The sequence below is a fragment of the Myotis nattereri genome (genome assembly GCF_964212035.1).
Source record: "Myotis nattereri genome assembly, chromosome: 2".
NCBI lineage: Eukaryota > Metazoa > Chordata > Mammalia > Chiroptera > Vespertilionidae > Myotis > Myotis nattereri.
The window spans coordinates 194523722-194542269 of NC_138076.1; the positions used below are offsets into that span (position 1 = coordinate 194523722).

General features: G+C 59.7%; 2 protein-coding genes across 6 annotated transcripts; both read right to left on the bottom strand.

Moving 5' to 3' along the window:
- Positions 1 to 807: 807 nt before the first annotated feature.
- P3H3 (prolyl 3-hydroxylase 3) lies at positions 808 to 9982 on the bottom strand (the record flags this gene model as incomplete). The annotated part of the gene is made up of 15 exons (XM_081082334.1): positions 808 to 1367; positions 1483 to 1623; positions 2416 to 2491; positions 2566 to 2683; positions 2891 to 3041; positions 3309 to 3410; positions 5850 to 5974; positions 6097 to 6164; positions 6292 to 6344; positions 6579 to 6668; positions 7084 to 7220; positions 7713 to 7844; positions 7927 to 8125; positions 8460 to 8612; positions 9503 to 9982. 15 exons carry the CDS (start codon positions 9980 to 9982, stop codon positions 1191 to 1193), a joined length of 2202 nt encoding a protein of 733 aa, XP_080938460.1. The 3' UTR covers positions 808 to 1190.
- Positions 9983 to 11391: 1409 nt separating this feature from the next.
- GPR162 (G protein-coupled receptor 162) lies at positions 11392 to 17507 on the bottom strand. Of its 5 annotated transcripts, none has more exons than XM_081082346.1 (5): positions 17420 to 17507; positions 14147 to 15435; positions 13236 to 13425; positions 12524 to 12612; positions 11392 to 12150 (listed from the first exon to the last, which is right to left on the bottom strand). In XM_081082346.1, the coding sequence occupies exons 2-5, from the start codon at positions 15011 to 15013 to the stop codon at positions 11611 to 11613; spliced, it is 1686 nt and encodes a 561-aa protein (XP_080938472.1). In that variant the 5' UTR covers positions 15014 to 15435; positions 17420 to 17507; the 3' UTR covers positions 11392 to 11610. The 5 variants fall into 5 exon arrangements, with proteins under 5 accessions (XP_080938472.1, XP_080938470.1, XP_080938471.1 ...); XM_081082344.1 differs by having other exon boundaries at positions 12461 to 12612; positions 17420 to 17502; XM_081082345.1 differs by lacking the exon at positions 17420 to 17507 and adding an exon at positions 17000 to 17072.
- Positions 17508 to 18548: the final 1041 nt, after the last annotated feature.

Consider the following 18548-nt stretch of genomic DNA (forward strand, 5'->3'; position numbering starts at 1 on the left):
CAGAGAGAAGAGCATTAGGCCCCATGGGATTAGAGCAAAGCTGTGAGGATTAAAGGTTGACGTTTGGGAGGGTGCAAAGGAACAGCAGCCACCACAGCTCCAGCAGCCCCCACCCCCACCCCAGGCCTGGCCCCACCAATGGTGATAATCCTGGCTGTCAGGACCTACCTGGCACCCAGCCCCAGAGCAGAATACAAGGGTCAGAGATGGCCCCTTGTCAATACCCAAAACTGTGTTTCTTAGCTCAGGTAGTGGGGAAGAGGGTTCTGGTGATGTGGGGAGGGTGCAGGCCAGAGCTGAGCTTAGAAGGGACTGATCTGGATAATCCTTCTTCCAGACAAACCCCCACCAGCTGCCCCAGGATGTGATTCTGGGGGGTGGGGGCAGGGGGAGGGTCCAGGGGATTCAGAGAGAGGGGTGGACAGGCCTGGCCCTGCTCTGGGTGCATCAAGGATTGCAAGTGGAGGGCAGCCCCATCCCCTGCTCCTGTCCGGGGTCGGGCCCACTCCTTGCCCCCATGACTCACGAGGTCCTGCTGGGCTGGGAATGCAGAAGTCTCAGGGATCGAGCTGCCCTAAGTCTCGGCCCAGCTCGGAGGGGAGACAGGTCTTAGAGCTGGAGGCCCACGGAGCAGCTGTCCAGGGTTTGGGTGTATTTGCGTGAGGGCAGCAGGTGGCTGAGATTTCCCTGACAAATCACAGGCCTGAGTGGCCCCGCCTCCAGGAGACACCTGTCTCCTCCCAGGCCAGCCATGGCCGCTCCCACCTCCAGCCACCACAGAAACTGATAGGAACCATGGGCCCTGGCTGAGGGTCTTCACGTTCTTTATTGACAGGCTGGGAGCGGGCGGGGCTTACTCTCCCCTCTCATCCTCCTCATCTGAAGCAGTCAGGCCCTGCCCCGGCCACCTCTTCCCAGGGAGGCATCATGCCCTCGGTCTGCCCTAGGGCTGCAGGTCCATCAGCTGGGGCCAGGCCTGACTCCTCAGACCAGACGAGTTCTAGGCTGGTGTGTGCAGTGTCCTCTGAGCCCAGGGCTGGATGGCCCTTGTGATCCCCCAAACAGTGGGGGTGCAGGGGCAGAGAACTCGCTGTGCTGCTTCTGTCACAGGGGCCTTCGTGTGGGTCCTGGTACTGAGGCAGCCCTGCAAGAGTCAGGTGGCCGCATCCCCGAGGAGCTAGCTCAGCCCCTCACAGCTCCTCTCGGACCCGAGGCGGCTTCCCAGTCTTGTCCTGGACCCGCTGAGGCCTGCGGCCAGGGGGTTCTGGAGAAGGGTCTCTGCTGGGCATTTCTTCCTCCTCCTCGTCACCCTCCTCCTCCTGCTCCTGCTCCGGCTCCTGAAGCAGCTCCTTGGCTTCTGTCCACTCCTGAGAGGTGGGAGGAGAGTCGGGCCCAATCCCTGCATCCACCCTCCCCAAGGACCCTCCCCGGGTCCTGTCAGCCCCTGCTCCTCACCCAGCAACCAGCCCACGCTTCACACACCTGCTCCCTGTGCTCAGGTGCCCACGTGTGCCACAGGGCCAGGGCGCAGCGCCGGCCCCGCGTCACGGCCCACACACCGTGGGGGTTCTCCCCGCCAGAGCTGAAGGCCACAAGGCGTCCGCAGCGAGGACGGACCTGCGCCTGGGGGATGAGGGCAGGTTCAGCTCCAGGGACAGGCCCTCAGAGCACGTGGCCCTGACTCCTAGGTTAGGACAGGGCACGGGCACGGAAAGATCAGCTCTCTTGCCCATCGCCCACTCCTTAATTCAGGGACCGGCCTGCGGCCAATGGGAAACTGGCCTCTCCTTGGGGAGCACAAAGGCCTGACAGGCTAACGGAGTTGGAGCCAAAGGGAGAAGGGGCCTCCATCCAGTGCCTCCTGTTGGTCCCCCCCTCTGGCCCTGACACTCTTGTCCAATCCTTTGAACTGGGTGTGAAGAAATCTGCGACATGAGGAGGACCAGGCATGAGGATCTTGGGAACACCCTTCCACCCCACGGAGGGCGTGGATTGTAGGTGCTGGTGGTGGTAACCAGGGAAGGAAGGAAGACAAAGCGACAGGTGAGAGAAGTCACTGTCCCTCTCCTTCTACCTACTTCTAGCCCCGAGTTTCTACCTGCAATAGGGACTTGGGGTCCTGTGCTCACCCACCCTTCTTTAGGAGGTGAGGCAAACACGGACGGCAAGTCTGCAGGGGTCACTGTGACCTCCTGGGGCGGACGGGGGCGCAATAACCAACCTCTGCTAGGAGCTCTGCTAGGACAGCTCCTGAACAGACAGTGGTGGAAAGAGCTGGGGGGCCAGGAGAGGAAGGGTTCGGGCGGCCCCAGCCATTTCCCTGCATTTGCTTCTGGGATCCTTCTGTTTTGAATCCTGAGCCCACAGCTGTGCTCCCTGTTCCAAACCACCGCCCTCCCCCCTGCCCCCCCTTACCCTGACAGTGAGGGCGTTGGGCTCTGTGAAGAACAGGTCCCCGCCCTGGAAGTCATCGTTGAGGTAGAGGAGTCCACTGGAGGAGGAAGACAGGAGGCCATGAGAGCCCACCCCAGGCGCACCTGCCGGACCCCAGGAGGGGCTGCCCACCTGTAGTCTCGATAAGTGTAGGCTGGGGGCTCCCGCCAGCACTCTCCCGTGTCAGGGTCCAGAACGCAGTTGTCGGCATGCACGGGGTGACTCAGGTCCATGCGTTGCTCTTGCTCCCCTGGGAAGCAAAGGGGCCTGGTGAGTGCCTCTGTGCCCTGTGCCCATGCACCTCGATCCACTCCCACCCTGAAGCTTGGGGGTCACAGCTGAGCAGAGAGGCCAGGCCCAGACGTGGGCAGGGGAGTCCGTCTTTTAGGAGTGAAGATGAACCCACACAGGTAGGGGGCCCGGAGGCCGGGGAGGAACAGTGGGGTGTGGCAGTTACCTTTGATGGCAGTACGGCACACCAGGTGAGTGAAGGAGAGATGCAGGGGCCGTTCCGGGGAGAAGTAGGCCTGAGTTAAGGTCCGCACACGCTCGCTCACTTCCAGGAGCAGCTTAGCGCCCCGAGTGCTCACAGCCCCAGCGCGGGCCAGCTGTGGGCAGCGGGAGGAAGGATGAGAAAGGAGGGAGGCAATGGAAGGGTGAGTGTGGAGTCTCTCAGCGGCCAGCTCTGTCCATCAGCCCCAGCTGCTCCTTCCAGTGGCTCCATGACAACCCCTCCTCGATCCTGGGCAGAGAACTCAGGGTCTCTCGGTCCTGAGAGCCCCTCCACTGGGGAAGCCCAGCCCTGGCGCCAGCCTCCTGTATGCCCTTTTCCAGACCTGAGCATCGGACGAGGGCATGGGTACCTCTTGGCTCACCTGTGCAGCCTTCAGCACCGTGAGCCCCTCGAAGTGTTCATGGGCGGTGTGAGGGGATCGGCGGCCCCGATAGCCAGACCTGGCTCCAGCCTCAGCTGCATCCTAAATAGGGGGTTGACTGTGGAGTCACTGTCCAGCCCCGGACTTTTGCCCAACTCACTGCCCACGGACTACAAGACCTTCTCTCCAACGCCCCACTCCCCGGAAGAGGCTAGAAGCTCCCAGAGACCTCTGGTGGCTCCTTTTCCAGAACTGCTGCCCTTCCCCAGAGAATGACTATCTTCTCAGCAGTGTCGTTGCTCCCTGGTAAAGATCTGGCATCCCACTGGCTGAGGGCCTGTGCACAGAAGGGCCTCTGAGAGGGCAAGGACAGCTGGGAAAGGGGTGCAGGAAGGGTTTGATCATTCCCTGATGAGCCAAGATAGAGGAGTCCTTCTGGAAATAGAAGCTTCCGGCAGGAAGCTCGATAGTCCGGCCAGGTCCAGGTGAGGTATCGCTCTTGGAGAACGTGCGAACCCTTGATGTGAACTCCCACACCATGGGGGGGGTCTCCTGTTGTTTGGCTGTCCTTTCCCGACACCTAGTCTCCTGTCTGCTTTGTGAAACTCAGTTAAAATACCACTAGCTAATTATTCCATATATAAACCTCACCTCCGAAAAACCACCTTATCACCCAATAAGCCATCTAACCTTCTATTCTTGTATTCATTCATTCATTCATTCATTCACTTACTCATTCCACAAATTTGTACTGAGCATCTACTATGTGCCAGGCACTGTTCTAGGCACTGGGGACACAATCGTGAACGTGGAAAGGCCCCTGCTCTCATGGGGCTTGTATTTTCAGATAACAAACCAGGATAATTCAGATAAATGTTATGAAGAAAATAAAAACAGAGCTACAACTTTGAGAGTGCTCAGGCACGGGTTGGGAGACAGCTAATTGATGAGGTGACATCTGAATTGAAACCAAATGATATGAAGGAGCCACTTGAATAACTGAGAGAAAAGTGTTCCAGGCAGCAGAAATAGCAAGTGCGAAGGGCCTGAGGCCAGAGTGAGTTTAGTGTGATTGAGCAACAGAAAGGTCTGATCCTGGCATCACCCAGGGCCTCCCCCTTACTGTCCTCTCCCGTTGCATTTCTCTACACGGCCCTAGAGGGATCTACCAGTCCTCTGGGATGGTGGTGACTCCGGACCCTGCACTGGGAGGTTCTACAGGAACAAGAAAGTCATCCCTCCTTAAATACTTGAATAAGCTGTCCTACCATCTTTGGTAGGGTACAGGAGGCCCTTCACCGCTCTCCTCTAATTCCAGCTCTGGGTCTCTCCCCTAGAACACCTCTGAATAACATACAGCCTGGTGATAATAGTGACAGCTACTAATACTGAGCACTGTCTTCTGAGATCTTGACCATGTACTAACTCATTTAATGGTCACAACAACTCTGTGACAAAACCACTGTATTTAGCCCCACTTTATAGATGAGGAAGCTAGGCTCAGAGATGCTGAACTACATTGCCCAACGTCACACAGGCAGTCATTGTGGGGCCTGCCCTATGTGCTCAGCCCCTATACTCCACCGCAATTCCCAGGATACCGTGGCCTTCTCCCTCGAAGCCCGACTCTCCTCCTTTTCTCAGTCTCGTCCTTAGACTGAGTTCAAATGCCGCCCTCCACCCCAAGCTTTCCATGACCTTGCATTTTGGTGCTTCTATTTGAAGGAGTACATACTTCTTTGATCAAACTTACCACCACTCTAGGTGTGTCTCTACATCGAATTCCTTCTCTCTACAGTGAGCTCCAGGACGCAGAGTCTGTGTCCACCTAGCTCTCCCTGGAACCTAGAAGCTTCGAGCAGGTGCTCAAAGCGTGTGTGTTAAAGGAACACTAGCCTAGAATGAGGACTGATGCTTCATAAAAGGGCAGGCTCAACCTGGTGAATACGGATCATTCAACCCAGATTAGGAGGGAATTCAATGGATGGGAGAATAAGCCGGTTTGTCCACTGAGCCATCAGCCAAGCCAGTAATGAAACTCCGAGGAATCCTCACCCATATATTCACAATTTTCTATGCCTTTATATTCTTTATTTTCTTTTGTTCTCCTATTAACGTCTAGCAAAATCCATTTGTGAAGAATGTAAGGGAAAAAAGAAAAGAATGTCCACGCCAAGCCCTCTAAGTTGAGAGGAAAAGGAACTTGTCCACAGCAGTGAGGCAGTGGCAAGTCCAGTCCCCGCTGGAGAACCAGAGAAGTTAGAACTGGGGCAGGCAGCTCTGCCTGGGGTCCCTCACTAGCCATCCTCCCCTGGGTCTTCTTCTTTTTAAATATATTTTTATTGATTTCAAAAAGGATTGGAGAAGGAGAGAGAGATAGAAACATCAATGAGAGAATCATTGAACGGCTACCTCCTGCACACCCCACACTAGGGATTGAGCCCACAACCCGGGCATGTGCCCTGGCTGGGAATTGAACCGTGACCTTCTGAGCCACCACTGAGCCACGCAGGCCTGGTTTTCTCTCATAGGTCTTCTCACCTTGGCCAGCTGCAGCAGCACCCCACACTCAGCCGGGGTGAGCAGGCCGTCCAGCACCGCTCGCTCCGACCCATTCAGCTGCCTTGCATCCTGGGTCAGGGTTACCCCCTCCAGGAGGAGGACATCTGCAGGCGAAGGGATAAGGAAGAGGGGATTGAGGGTCCCCTGAAAGCCGGCCCAGCAGTAGCCCAGGCTGGCAGCCCCCGGACCCTCCAGGACCCTGCCTCCTGCTCTCCCAGGAACTTACCCTTCCAGTCAGTCAAGGGCTTCGGCTGTGGAGGCTCATGGTCCCAAGGTCGCTGCTCTTGATCCTCTCTCAGGGGTGAGAGACATGCTCAGTGGATGTACAGACCAGTCCAGATCCACCAGACCCAGCCTCACAGGACCCCTCCTGACACCTTCCAGCTCAGGGAAGGCCCCGCCCACCACCAGCATCTCCTACCTGAGCTTTTCTCTCAGTGTCTCGGGGATGAAAGCTGCTGGAGTCCAGGGATCCTGGAACAGTCAAGAAAAGCGCCATTACCCACCAAGCCCAGCCCCGATCCCTGACACTAGACTCTGAACTACCACATTAGGCTCTGCTTCCAGAGAGCGGGGCGGGGATGGGGAAAGCCCTGGGTGCTGGACCAAACTCTGCAATAACAAAATCAACTTATGTAGCACTTTGTCAGGTGCTATTCTAAGAGCTTTACACATGGAAGTGGGATGGAGAGAAGTGGAGTTACTCACAGGATCCTTGAAGCTGGTCCCCAGGTGCTCCATGGCATAGTAGAGCTGCCTCTTCTCGCCCAGGGACCGAAGGACAAAGCGCTGGATGTCCTGAGGCAGGTGGACACAGGGAGCAGGGGCGGGGGGGACAAGGAGAAGTTAAGTGGAGCAGGGAAGTGAAGGCAGGGCAGCCCCGGTTCCAGGGGACAGCCTGCCTGCTCCATAAACACTTCACCATGCCTCTTGCTCAGCTTTCCTCCCTCAGCCACTTCAGGACATCTGGACTCAAACTGGGGGAGAAGTCTGCGTATAGGGTGGGGGCAGGCAGGGGTGAGGTTAAGGGAAGAGATGGGCTGGCACTTGGACTTGGAATCTGAGTGGGGAGCAGGGCAGGGCTGGATTTGGGGTTGCCTCTGGTGACTAGAGTGCTTGGGCCAGAATGGGAGAAGCAGGCAGAGTCCAGGTAACTGCTCAGGTATGTTTGATTGAGGGCCTCACAGGGTCAGGGTGGGGGTCGGGGAGGTACCTCTCTTGGCCCCAGGCCGGGTCTCGGCTCTCCCAGCTGGCTCTGGTACTGGTTCAGAGCGTCCTTGGCGGCCTCATCCTCCGGATAAAAGAGCAGGAAGCTCAGGGCATTTTCCATAGCCTGGGACAGATTCCCCACTGGAGACAGAGCAACAGGGTGGGGTGTGCACACAGACTGAGGATGGCCCTGACCCTGGGCAGAGGCAGCGACGACAGGTGGACAGAAAGGTGATCCAATGCCAGCCAACGCGAGCCCCCCACCCCCCCCCCACCCCCCACCACCGTCCCCACAGACATGCTCCTCCACTGCTTCTTGTCAAAGCTTAACTCAAACCTACCTGAGCTGAAGGGGCAGAATGCAAGGGGAGGAAGAGAGGAGAGAATAAAGGAAGGTGAGAAGCAGCAAGGGCAGGAGGAGCCCTGGGACCCATCTCCTGAGCTTTCCACCGTGGCGCCAAAGGAAAGCCAGTTAGAGTCCTCCAGAAGCGACGGTCCCCACAGAGCCCTGCCCAACTAGAGCCGGAGACAGATGGGAGGGATGCAGAGACAGGGCTCAGGATACCATTGAAGACAAGCCTTCCCTTGACCTGTTTCCAACCCATCACCCCGGGGCTCCCCTCCCCAACGGACCCTGAGCATGGGCCTCATGCAGCCGCCTCAGCTGGCCGGGCAGGAAGTCGGGGACAGGGAAGCTTCGACCAGGGCGCGTGGCTGTTTCCTCCACACAGCGCTGCCGGCACTGCAGGACCCGAATCCAGTGCCCTGCGGAGGACACGCACACGCGATTCAGCTCATCATGCTTCTCCTCCTGCACCGTGAACCCGCCATCCTCCCAGCTCCTTACCGGCGATAGCCTCATAGAGACCCCCCTGGCTCCCAGGTCCTTCCTCCTCTTCCTCTCTTTGGTGCTCCTCAGGCCCCTCGCAGCCAGCGCGGCAGCTCTCCACCTGAGCCAGGCTCTCCTGCAGGGCCTCCTCGAGCCTGGGCAGTGCCAGTCCTGCCTCCTGGCGCCCCAGGAGCTCCAGGCCTGAGTCATAGGCTGCCTGTGGAGAGGGGAGTGGTCAGTCACCTGAGACCCTGGGGGAGGGGGTGCCTAATGAGATTGGGAGGTAGGAAGAAGGGGGGGGGTGTTGCTCTCCTTCGGGACATGGCCTCCAGGTCCCACTCTGCCTTGGCCCCAGGACTGGAGCGTCAGAACGTGGGACCTTGGTGATCCTCGGGAAGAAACCAAGCCCCAGATCAGGGCTGCCCATCCCAGTCACTGAGAACGGCACTCAGATCTGATGCCCAAGACACGCAGGGACACCGTCCAGGGAGACGGATGTGTCCTGTTAGTCAAGGGCTGGGGAGGGACCGGGGTCCTGCTGGGGGTCTCACCCAGTGTGGGGGCGTCTCCAGGTCCCGGAAGCTCTGCGGCCGAACCCCAGACATCCGTCGGTACTTAGCCATGTCCTCCCGCATCTGCAGGTGCGTGGGGTTTGCTACAAAGAAGGTGTGAGCCGCGGCGGCTGCCAGGTCCAGCTTCTTCAGCTGAATCGGGGAGGAAGAGGGAGTCAGGGCCCCGAGGAGCGGGTGTCAGACCTCTGCCTCTCACCAGCCCCCCATTCCAGACACCCCCTGGGGCTGCCCGCGCCCCCCCCCCCCCAGCCTTCTGGAAGATGGTCAGTAAGAACTGCCCGGCCCCAGGCGCCAGGCCCCGGGGGCACCAGTATGTTGGGCCTCTCAGGACCCGGCAGCCAAGGAAAGGACACCCAACACTTCGGAGGCGGTGAGCCATGGGCAGAGGGGCTCAGTGGGGAGACCAGGTGGAAGTGATGGCTGCTGCAGTCGGGAGGGGCGGAGACCCGACGGACCAGCAGAACCCGCAGGGCTCTAGGACCCTGAGGTGAGTATGCGGCCAGCCCCCTCTCCCCCGAGCCACGTAGACTACAGACTTGGTCCCAGGAGCTGCGCGGTGTCCACGCCCCTCACCCCCCGCCCCCCCCCCCACTCTCCGCACCCCCAGACGTCCGTCCTCACCGCCCCAGCCCGGCCCCTCTCCTCTGACCTTCCCGAAGCTGCCTCCAGCTCCAAGCTCCCCCTCCTCCCAGCCTCTCCGCCGCCTCCCGGGAAGGAGCAGCGCTCACCCCACGGAGCTCACAGACCCACTGGGATTCCAGGCCCCTCCCCCCCGTCTTCCATCTCCTCCCACCCGCTCCGCGACCCCGTCCCGCGCCGACTGTGCTCCCCCTCCCCCTTAGGCTGCCTCTGAGCGGGTGCAGCCTGTGATGGAGAAGGACCACCCGGAGGTCGGAGGTCCCTTAGACCGCCCCCCACCGCCCCCCCCGAGCCCCGCGCTCGAAGCGCGCCCCCTCCCGGTGCGCGCGGGCAGGACGGCGCCGTGGGGTGGGTCTGGCTGCCCCCCGCCCCCCGCGGCGCACCTGGTAGTAGGCCCTCTGCAGGTAGTTGTAGGGCTCCCGGCGGCGGAAGGCGTCGCGCAGGGCGCCCCCCACGCGGAGCCGCGCCGCGCCCCCCGGCCCCAGCCTCCGCGCCGCGCACTGGCTCAGGCACTCGGCGCGGCGCAGCGCGGCGCGGAGCAGCAGCCGCTCCCAGGCCCCGGCAGCCGGGCCGGGCGGGGAGTCGGGGCCCGGGGCGTCGGGGAGCGCCGCCTCGGCCGCACAGCGCGCCCCGCAGTCCCGCCGCGCGCGGCCCAGCTCCTCGAGGCTCCGCAGCGCCTCCCGCAGGAGCGCCACGGCCGGCGCCCAGGCCCCCGCCGCGTAGGCGCGCAGCCCGTCTGCGTAGAGCAAGTCGGGAGCCTGGGGCGGCGCCCCGGGGGACAGCGTGGCCAGGCCCGGGGGCTCGGGGGACCCCGGGGGAGGCAGCAGGAGCAGGAGCAGCAGCAAGTGGAGGAGCCGGAGCATGGTGCCCGAGCCTCCGGCGGCTGCCGAAGGAAAGTGCGGGAGCGGAGGAGAGAGAGGAAAGGGGGCAGGAAGAGGGAGGGGAAAGGAAGGAGAGATAGGAGGGGAGAAGGGAGAAGGAATGAATGAGCGGAGCCAAGGAGACCGGGAGAGCCCAGTGTGAGAGAGAGAAGCCGGGGGAGCCGGGCAGAAAGCGGAGAACGTCCTGGCCGTTCAGTTGGTTGGAGTGTCCCTGATACTCGGAGGTTGGGGGTTCCATCCCGGGTCAGGGCACATACAAGAAACCACCAGTGAGTGCATGAATAGGTGGAACAGATCGATGTTTCTCTCTCCCTAACCTTCCTCTCTGTCTGTAAAAGCAATCAGTATTTTTTTTAAAAGGTAAATGGAGAAAGCAGTCTTTAAGAAGAGTCGGGTAGCCCTAACCGGTTTTGCTCAGTGGATAGAGCAGAGGCCTGCGGACTGAAGGGTCCCGGTTCAATTCTGGTCCAGGGCATATGCCCGGGATGCCCAGTAGGGGGCATGCAGGAGGCAGTCAGTCAGTGATTCTCATCATTGATGTTTCTATTTCTCTCTCCCTTCCTCTCTGAAATCAATAAAAATATATTAAAAAGAAGAGTTCTCTCTCATTGATGTCTCTCTCTCTCTCTTCCTCTCTGAAATCAATAAAAAAAAATTATTATTATTTTTTTTTTTTAAATAAGAGTTGGGTAGCCGAGCGTCCTATGAACCAGGAGGACATGGTTCGTTTCCCCTTCAGGACACGGATCGCAACCCGCACATGCCCAGGTTGCGGGCTCAATCTCCACTGTGTGGCAGGAGGCAGCTCTCCTCCCTTCCTCTCTGAAGTTAATAAAAATATTTTTTTAAAAAAGAAGAGTTGGGTAGTGTGGGATGAGAAACAGACCAAGAAACAAATCATGGATAGAAGAAGGCAAGGGCCAGAACCTGAGGCCCAAGGGTTCGCTTCCACTCTTGGGGCCAGGAAAGGGAGTCACAAGCCCTCCCCCACCCAATTCCTGGAAAAAGAGCTTCAGAGTGCAGCATGGAAGAGGGCAAACTCCAGGCCTGTTGCACAATTCAGGCCCAAACCCTTTTCTGCCCAGTAACTGGGCCCCTGCATGGATTTTGGGGAAAGAGGCATGGAGGATAGGGTCACACTCAAACACCTCCACAGATCTGAACAAAGATCCTTCACACCCCAAACCAGTGACTCCCCATGCCTCCCAGCATGAGATGCTCTTTTAAGCCCTTCTCTGTGTATGTTTGCATGTTTAAATTTGTTTGTCTTTCTCTGTGGGTATTTCTGTGCCTCTGTCTACTCCCCCTGTTCTGTTTTGTCCTCCGTAAGCCACTCCACCCCCAAGCCACTGGCCATACCCTTTGCCACCACAGCACACTGCACACAGCGGTTTCCATGGTAACACTTCAGACTTTAATACATTTTACTAGGGGTGATAGAAGGTGAGTAGGGCATCTGGTTACTTGGATGGGAGACAGCAGGGGCCCCAGGACCCCAGATCCAGTGCCCATCTCCCTAGAGTCTGGAGGCAGCTGCCTTGGGCTGAGGGCCGGAAGGATGCATTACCTACCCAGGCCCCCTCCTCTGAGTCCAACAGGCCCACTTGGGCTCACAGGGTCAGCTGGGGGAAGATGGGGTTACCTGGACCCCAGGAGCCTCCCCAAGCTCTTGCACTCTCCTCACCTCCTGTCAGGGAGCAGCGTCTCCCCGCACTCAGCCCCAAGGGAAGTCCAATGGCTCTATTATCAGGGGACCCAAGGGAGAGTCGGCGGGGTGAGAGGCCCAGTGGCCTAGGCCAGGGAGGAGAGGCAGTTGGAGAAGGCAGAGGTGTCTCGTCAATGAAGGTGGTGATCTCCTCCCGGAAGAAGCCAGGCCCCTGTGGGTGTCCCCCACCTGACCCCAGAATGCTACCCTCCAGGAATTGTCGAAGGCTGGCTAGCCCTCCACCTTCAGCCTCCTCCTCCTCCTCCTCATCCCCTAGCCTTTGTCTGTGTCCCAGGTACGCAGGAGGGCCTCCCAGAGCCTGGCTGTGCGCTGGGAGGATCCGGATGTCATCAGAGGATGACCACTTGTGCAGGAAGGACCCTGGTGCCCGAGGAGTAGAGAAGATATTGGTCTCGTCGTGGGACAGACGGCGGGACAGAGGGACCTGGAGAGAGGAGCAAGTAGACCCAGAGGTGCTGAAGGGGCCAAAGTGGGGACTCTGCAAGATGGCTCTACTACCCGCCCCCCCCCCCCACACACACACACCCCCTTAAACTGAAAACATCCTCTGATGGGCAAACCTGGTTCTGAGAGGTCTGAAGGGGAGCTTCTCTTGCCATACCTTTCTTTCCCCTACTCTTTATGTGCCCTGCAGACCAGGGCTAGGGAATGGGGGGTTGGGGGTGAATAACAGAGACTGGAAAAAAGTAGTTAGGGGACACCCAGAATAGGAGGTATATTCCCTAGTCCCATACCTGTAAGTAGTGGACCCTCTCAAGAGGGGGAAAGAGCATGTGCCTCCCAGGCAGCAACTTCACCTGGGTGGGGTCCCCTGGTCCTGTGGCCCCATTAGCATCAAATCGAACTTTGCACACTCGGCCATCTGCGTAGTCATCACAGCCCCCATCTAGGAAAGAAAAGGGGCAGAGTGGTTACAGGCGAGGAATGCCCACCACTCCCCGCCCGCCCCCCCCCCTTTAAAATCTCCCACCCCCTTTTGTAAGTTCCCGGAGAATCTTTCTGTTCCCACTACTCTGTAAACTCCAAGAGGAAAGTGAGATTGGGTTGTTGCTGAATGGTTCAGACTGGTTCAATGCTGAATCCCTAGTGCGTCAAACATATACACATGCTTATTGAAACAAGCGTACCCCCACCCCAAAAGCTGTCCCTATAGCTGGGGTCCCTTTTAGGAAGCTCAGCCTCCCTTTAGTTCCACACCCTTCCTTTACGGTGGTTAGGGCTCTGGACTGTTTCTCGGACACTGCCCCGGGGAGGCACAGCTGGACAGTGTGGACTTCCACAGGGGAACCGGCGCCCCTTGGAGGGAGCTCTTAGTGCAAAACGAAGCGGTGGCTGTGGTCATGGCGTACGACTGGGGAAAGGGCAGCGTGGAGTCAGCCCAGGGGCAGCGCAGATTCCGTCCAGCAGGGGGCACTCCAGGCAGCCCGTCCCCGCACCGAGACGAACTGGTAGAAAGGGGTAGAAAAGGGAGTCGACGCCCAAGAAAAAAAGCCCTGTCCCTCTTCTGACCGTCTTCGCCATCCTCCTCGGACATGATAGCCACGCACTGCTCCCACACCGTGCGCACGTCCGCGCGGTAGCGCTCGCAGGACCAGATGAAGGAGGGCAGCAGCAGCGTCTGTGCCATGGAGCACCACAGCACGGCCAGCACCATCCACGGCGGAGCCGAGTCCGACTTGAGCGAGAAGAAGCTCACCACCTGGTGGGAGGATGGGGAATGGCGCCGCGTCAGGGCCCAGAGCTCAGGGGGCCCACTTCACCCCAGATCCGGTATCCTAGTGCAGCTGGTGGGAAAGAAGTCAGGAAGGGATGGCCGGGGTCACACCGGATCGTGACAGGAGCCAAGCTGGAGGTGGAGACAATGAATGGAGGGGAGGGGATTGACTCGGAGGAAAGTCAGGGGAGAGTTCCAGAGCAAAGCCCTGGGTCCAGAGGGAGAGGAGCAGAGGTGGTACAGGAAGCCTGAAGGCAGAGAAACATTCAGGAGTAGGGACCAGATGGGGATGTAGGAGTAGGGGCCAGCTGGGGATGCAAAAAGTTGGGGTGGTGGGGTGAGCTCTCTGGGGTTTCCACCCAGAAGTACTCAGAGACCTTGTGATATCCAGAGGGAATCAGGGAATGGAAAATGGAGCTCAGCTGCTGGATAATAGGTCTGGGGGGCTGAATAGTGGGGCCTCAGGACAGATGATGGAGCAGGAGGAGAGGTCGTGGGGCTGAAGGATGAATGGATGATGACGTTCAGTACGGGGAACTGGAAAACATGATGGAGCTGGGGGTAATGGGAACTGGAAGATGGATGATAGAGATGGATGATGGAGTGGGGATGGATAGAGGAGAGGAAGATGGATGATGGAGTTGGAGGTCAGGTGATCGTGCTGGGGCTGGTTTGGGGAGAACAGGAGGGGGGACCCCAATCTCACCAGGATGGGCACCCCTGTGAGTGAGTCATAGAGAAAGACGATGGCGCTGACCAAGTTGGTGACCTGCAGGGATGTCTTGGCCGATTCGGAGCCATCCAGCGAGGACCGCCGCTTCCCTTGGGCATCTTCCACCACAATGGCTGGCACCTCAAAGGCTGGCCGTGTACCCAAGCCCCCTGGCCCACTCCCCTTGGCCCCACCAACAACCCCTGCTCTCCGGGCCTGCCTTGCCCTCCGGGGCCTGGCCCACAGCGTCTGGTAGAAGGTAATGGCCACACAGACCAACCCCATGACAATGCCCCCAAGTAGCAAGAGGCTGAAGCAGACGCCAAAGCCGAGGCCAATCTTGGAGACTATGAACTGGCAGCCTCGGGCGTAGTAGCGCTCACCGTTGTTGTGCCAGCCAATGGAGGGCAGTGTGGAGAGGATGAAGCTGACCATCCAGATGCCCATGACAGCATGCAGCGCCTGCTTCTTGGCATTGCTGAGGCGGTAGTTGACAGGCCAACGCACCATCCACATGCGATGGTAGGAGAGTGAGGCAACTGTGAAGCAGGTGGCCAGGGCCAGTGTGTAGTAGGTGGACACAAAGACCTTGCAGATGCTCTCATTCCAGTCATAGTCAGAGGAAGCCTGGCGCCGAAGCTGCACCACAGCGAAGGTGGTGAGGGGCACGGCCGCCATGAGTATGTGTGTGCCCGCCAGGAAGCAGAGCAGCAACTCCAGTGGCTTGTGCTTCTGCTGCTTGGCAGAGATGCTGAGGATTATCCAGGCGTTGGCCAGCAGGGCCAGGAGCCCACAGGCCAGCCAGGACAGCGCGTTTGAGCGCAGGGAGGCTTCTTCTGCCCCGGCCCCGGCCCGAGCCATCCTGTTCTCAGCCCCCCACCCCCTTTGAACTCCTGGGGGTGGGGGCGAGGTCTCACCCAGGAGCCCCACTCACACACACCGCCATGATGCCCACAGTCCTTGCCCTGTAGTGAGGCAGGCAGCCCCTCGGCCCACCCTAATGCTCAGCATTGCATAACTGACCCAGCTAAGGTCAGGCGTGGAGGGCAGGGGAAGAGACTGGGGCTCAGCAGAGGTGGTCCTCAACCTCCATACTGAGTGGGACCCTCCCTGTAGTTGACCGGGGAGGCAAGCTGGCTGCTTTGCCAACTATGCGGTTGGCTGGGGAGCTCTGGCCCCCATGCCCAGACTTGCAGATCTCTTCTTCCTCTGGTTCTTGACCAGTCAGGGATCTTCTGGATGCCCCAAGGGGTGTGGGGGTGAGGCTCAGCCTCCTGCACAAACTGCAAGGGAGAGATGAGATGTGGAAGGGCGGAGGGCGAAGATAAGGCCTAGGCTGGTCCCCCACTGGCTTCTTGTGCTCCCCTTCTCATGCAACCATAGAAATGCCTGATTGCTAGGGGTCACCTGTCTTAAATCAGATAGCGGTTCAACCACCCCACACAGATAAGAGCCCTGTTTCCAGACCTCCAGAAAAGAAGGTGCTCGGACCTCCTGTCTCCCACCCCTTTTCAGCCCCTTTTCCTCCCTCTGGCACTCTCTGGTTCCTCCTCCTCATATCCCCTGCTCAGTACCACTCAACCACTATCTTCATGCCCAGAGTCTCCCTTCAGAGCTGCTGATGGCAGATGCATGACTTGTTTCTTCCTGAGGGTTCACGGTAAGCTGGGATATGGTATTACAGCCCCCCACCCCCAACCTTCCCGGCTCCCGGGCCCATGGTCTTGGTGCTCAGCCCCATTTCTCCACGTCTGCATGATCACCCTCCTGCTCACCAGGAGTCTGGGAAGATGGGAGAAAAGAGGCTGGGACCAAGGGGGGCCTAGGGAACCTGAAGGCGGGGAAACCGCTGACATCAGAAGCATCCAGAAATGGAAAGAGGGGGAACTAGGGGGAAGGAGGAGAGTTTCAGCAGGAGAGAAAGAAGGAGGGGGCAAAGTGATAGTATCTGAAAATAGAAGGAAAAGCCCCGAGACCCCTGGAGAGGAGACTGGAGGAGGGAGGGGTGGAGGGAGGGCGAGAGGCACCAGGGAATGGGGAGGCTGGGGAGAAAAGCTCAATGTGCTCAGGGGCTGCTTCCCACCGGTAGACAGCGAGGCTTTCCTCCCTGCCCCGGCCTCAGGTTCCTTCTGATGGGAGGGAGGGTAGTTCTGCATTTCATGACGCTGAACGCTGAGCTCAGTAAGCCCCGGGGAGGGAGCTCAGAGGAAAGCAGGTGCAACCCCAAACAGTGGAGGCAGGAAGGATGGGCACAATGGCTTTGGGGTAAATGGGAGGAGAGGGGGGCACCGCAGTGGGAGGGTCCATTCCTCCGGAAGAACCTCAGACCCTTGCCCTCCCCAGGAGGCCCTGGCGCACCCAACCTTTGTCTTCCTTCTCCCTGGAGCCCAGTGCACCCTAGTTGCTATGGCAATGGCCAGCCAGAGGGAGGTGGGGAGAACTGGTCAGGGGCGCCTCCCCCTTTTCCTCCCCGACGACCTCGGACCCCCTCCCACCCACGCCCGCCCAGGCCCAGCGGGGGGCTCAGGAAGGAAGAGATGGGAAGTCAGAGAGGGACGGAGGCAGGAAGGATCTGAAGGACAGAGAGGGGGGTGAAGGGCAGAGAAAAATCAGAGGAAGGTGGGACGGGGGGCCTGGGGGACCCCAGGGGGGGATACCGGGCCCCTTGCCTTTTGGGGTGAAGGGGTAAGGTCACGCGGCTCCTCCTTCCTGCCGCCCCCCAGGTTCTCCAGGGCAGAAACAGCAGGTGGCTGGGGAGGAGGGGCGGGCCGGAGGGGAGAGGAAGCCGCTGGGGGGCGGGGGAGAGAGGGGAGGAGACCGCGGGGGACGGGGCAGGGGTCGGCTTACCTCCGGCTGCGCCCAGCACTGCCATGGAGACCGCACTCCCGGCACCGCTCGCCGGGCTCCCGCGGCCCGCCCGCTCCCGCCCGCCCGCCCTCCTCTTCCCTCCCCGCCCCCTCCCGCCTCCCTCCTCCCCTGGCCCCGGCCTCTCTGCTCGCCGGCCGCGCGCTGGTCTCCGCCCCTGGGGGCTCCCCCCGCCCCTGCGTCCCTGCGCCCCCAGCCAGGGGGCCCCGCGCTGAGGGCCGGAGGAGAGCTTTTCGGGGAAGGGGGACAAGTGCCGGGCGGGGGGCTGGACGGCGGTGACTTGCAGGAGGAGGGGCGAGGAAGGCGCCGGGAGGGAGGGGGCGAGGAGGATGGAGGGGAACCGACTTCATTGGTGAAGCGGCTCGTGTCCTACCCCCACCCCATCCCCGTTTCCACACGAACCCCAGCTCCGAGAGGCAGCTGGCGGTGTTCGGGGCTGCGGAGCTGGCTGTTCCGGGAGGAGGAAGCGTGTGTCACCGTGTGTCACCGTGTGTGTCGTTGTGAGGGCTGCAGCTCAGCGGGCATGTGCTGGGGGCTGGGGGCAGTGAGGGGTGCTGCTGACGCTGGGCTGCTCGTGGGGCGGGGTGCACAGGTCTAAAAGGGTGCAGACACACACACACACACACACACACACACACACACCCCTCCGGGAACACTAGCTCACGCGCCTTGAGGGATACACACAATTTGCAAGCACACATCCCAGTTTCCCATGGTCCTGGCTCTCCAGCACACACACACGCATGTGTGGAAGGAACGCACACTCCCCTGCAGACTCTCCCCCTCGGTGCATCCATGACACACGTGTGACTACAAAGTCTCAGCCGCACACACACATGCAGCCCCGTTGGGGTGGGTAGGTGGGTAACCAGTCTCCAGATAACTTTTTCCTGTCGGGAGAAACCTCATCTCCTAGGGCCAAGCCTGCCAACCTCTGCTCTGGGTCTGGCCCCACAGATCAGAAGATTCTGGGTCCCCAGAGAAGAGTCCACCTCTCTCTCTCTCTCTCTCTCTCTCTCTCTCTCTCTCTCTCTCACACACACACACACACACACACACACACACACAAATGAAGAAGAGCATCTTCTTTACAGTAAGTTTACTGTATTTTTGTCAGCTCGGAGGTAGGGATGGGGAAGGGGCAGGAATACAATGCAAGCAATGGGAGCTCTGGCAGCACCTGGGTGTGCTTCTTGGAAGAGGCAGGCTGCAAGGGAAGGGAAGGGAAAGGGCAGAGGGACTGGGGGAGATTGTGAGAAAGAACAGAAGGAGAGGCAGAGCAGGCTAGGGATCCTGAGAACTGAATTAAGAGGAAGAATACATGTAACCTTAAGTCTCCTTATCCTGAATGGTCTGGGGGGTGAAGGAGCTGAGCCATGTAAGGCAGGGGGACTGAAGCCCAGCACCATCACCCTTCCCAGGAAGTCCTCTCAGTGGGTTCACTCTTCCCCAGTGCCTGCCCGCCCTGGCAAGGCTCACCTTCCAGAAGGTTCTGCACAGGGTACGTGGTAGGTCCCTGGGAACTCTGCTC

What these genes read in the sequence shown, in the direction of transcription:
- GPR162 (XM_081082344.1), bottom strand. Translation starts at nt 15,013, where the DNA reads ATGGCTCGGGCCGGGGCCGGGGCAGAAGAAGCCTCCCTGCGCTCAAAC. An exon ending in CGAGGAGGATGGCGAAGACG is followed by an intron (nt 12,613 to 13,235) that starts GTCAGAAGAGGG and finishes TTTCTTTCCTAG; the next exon opens with ATGGGGGCTGTGATGACTAC. An exon ending in AGAGGGTCCACTACTTACAG is followed by an intron (nt 12,151 to 12,460) that starts GTATGGGACTAG and finishes TCCTCTCTCCAG; the next exon opens with GTCCCTCTGTCCCGCCGTCT.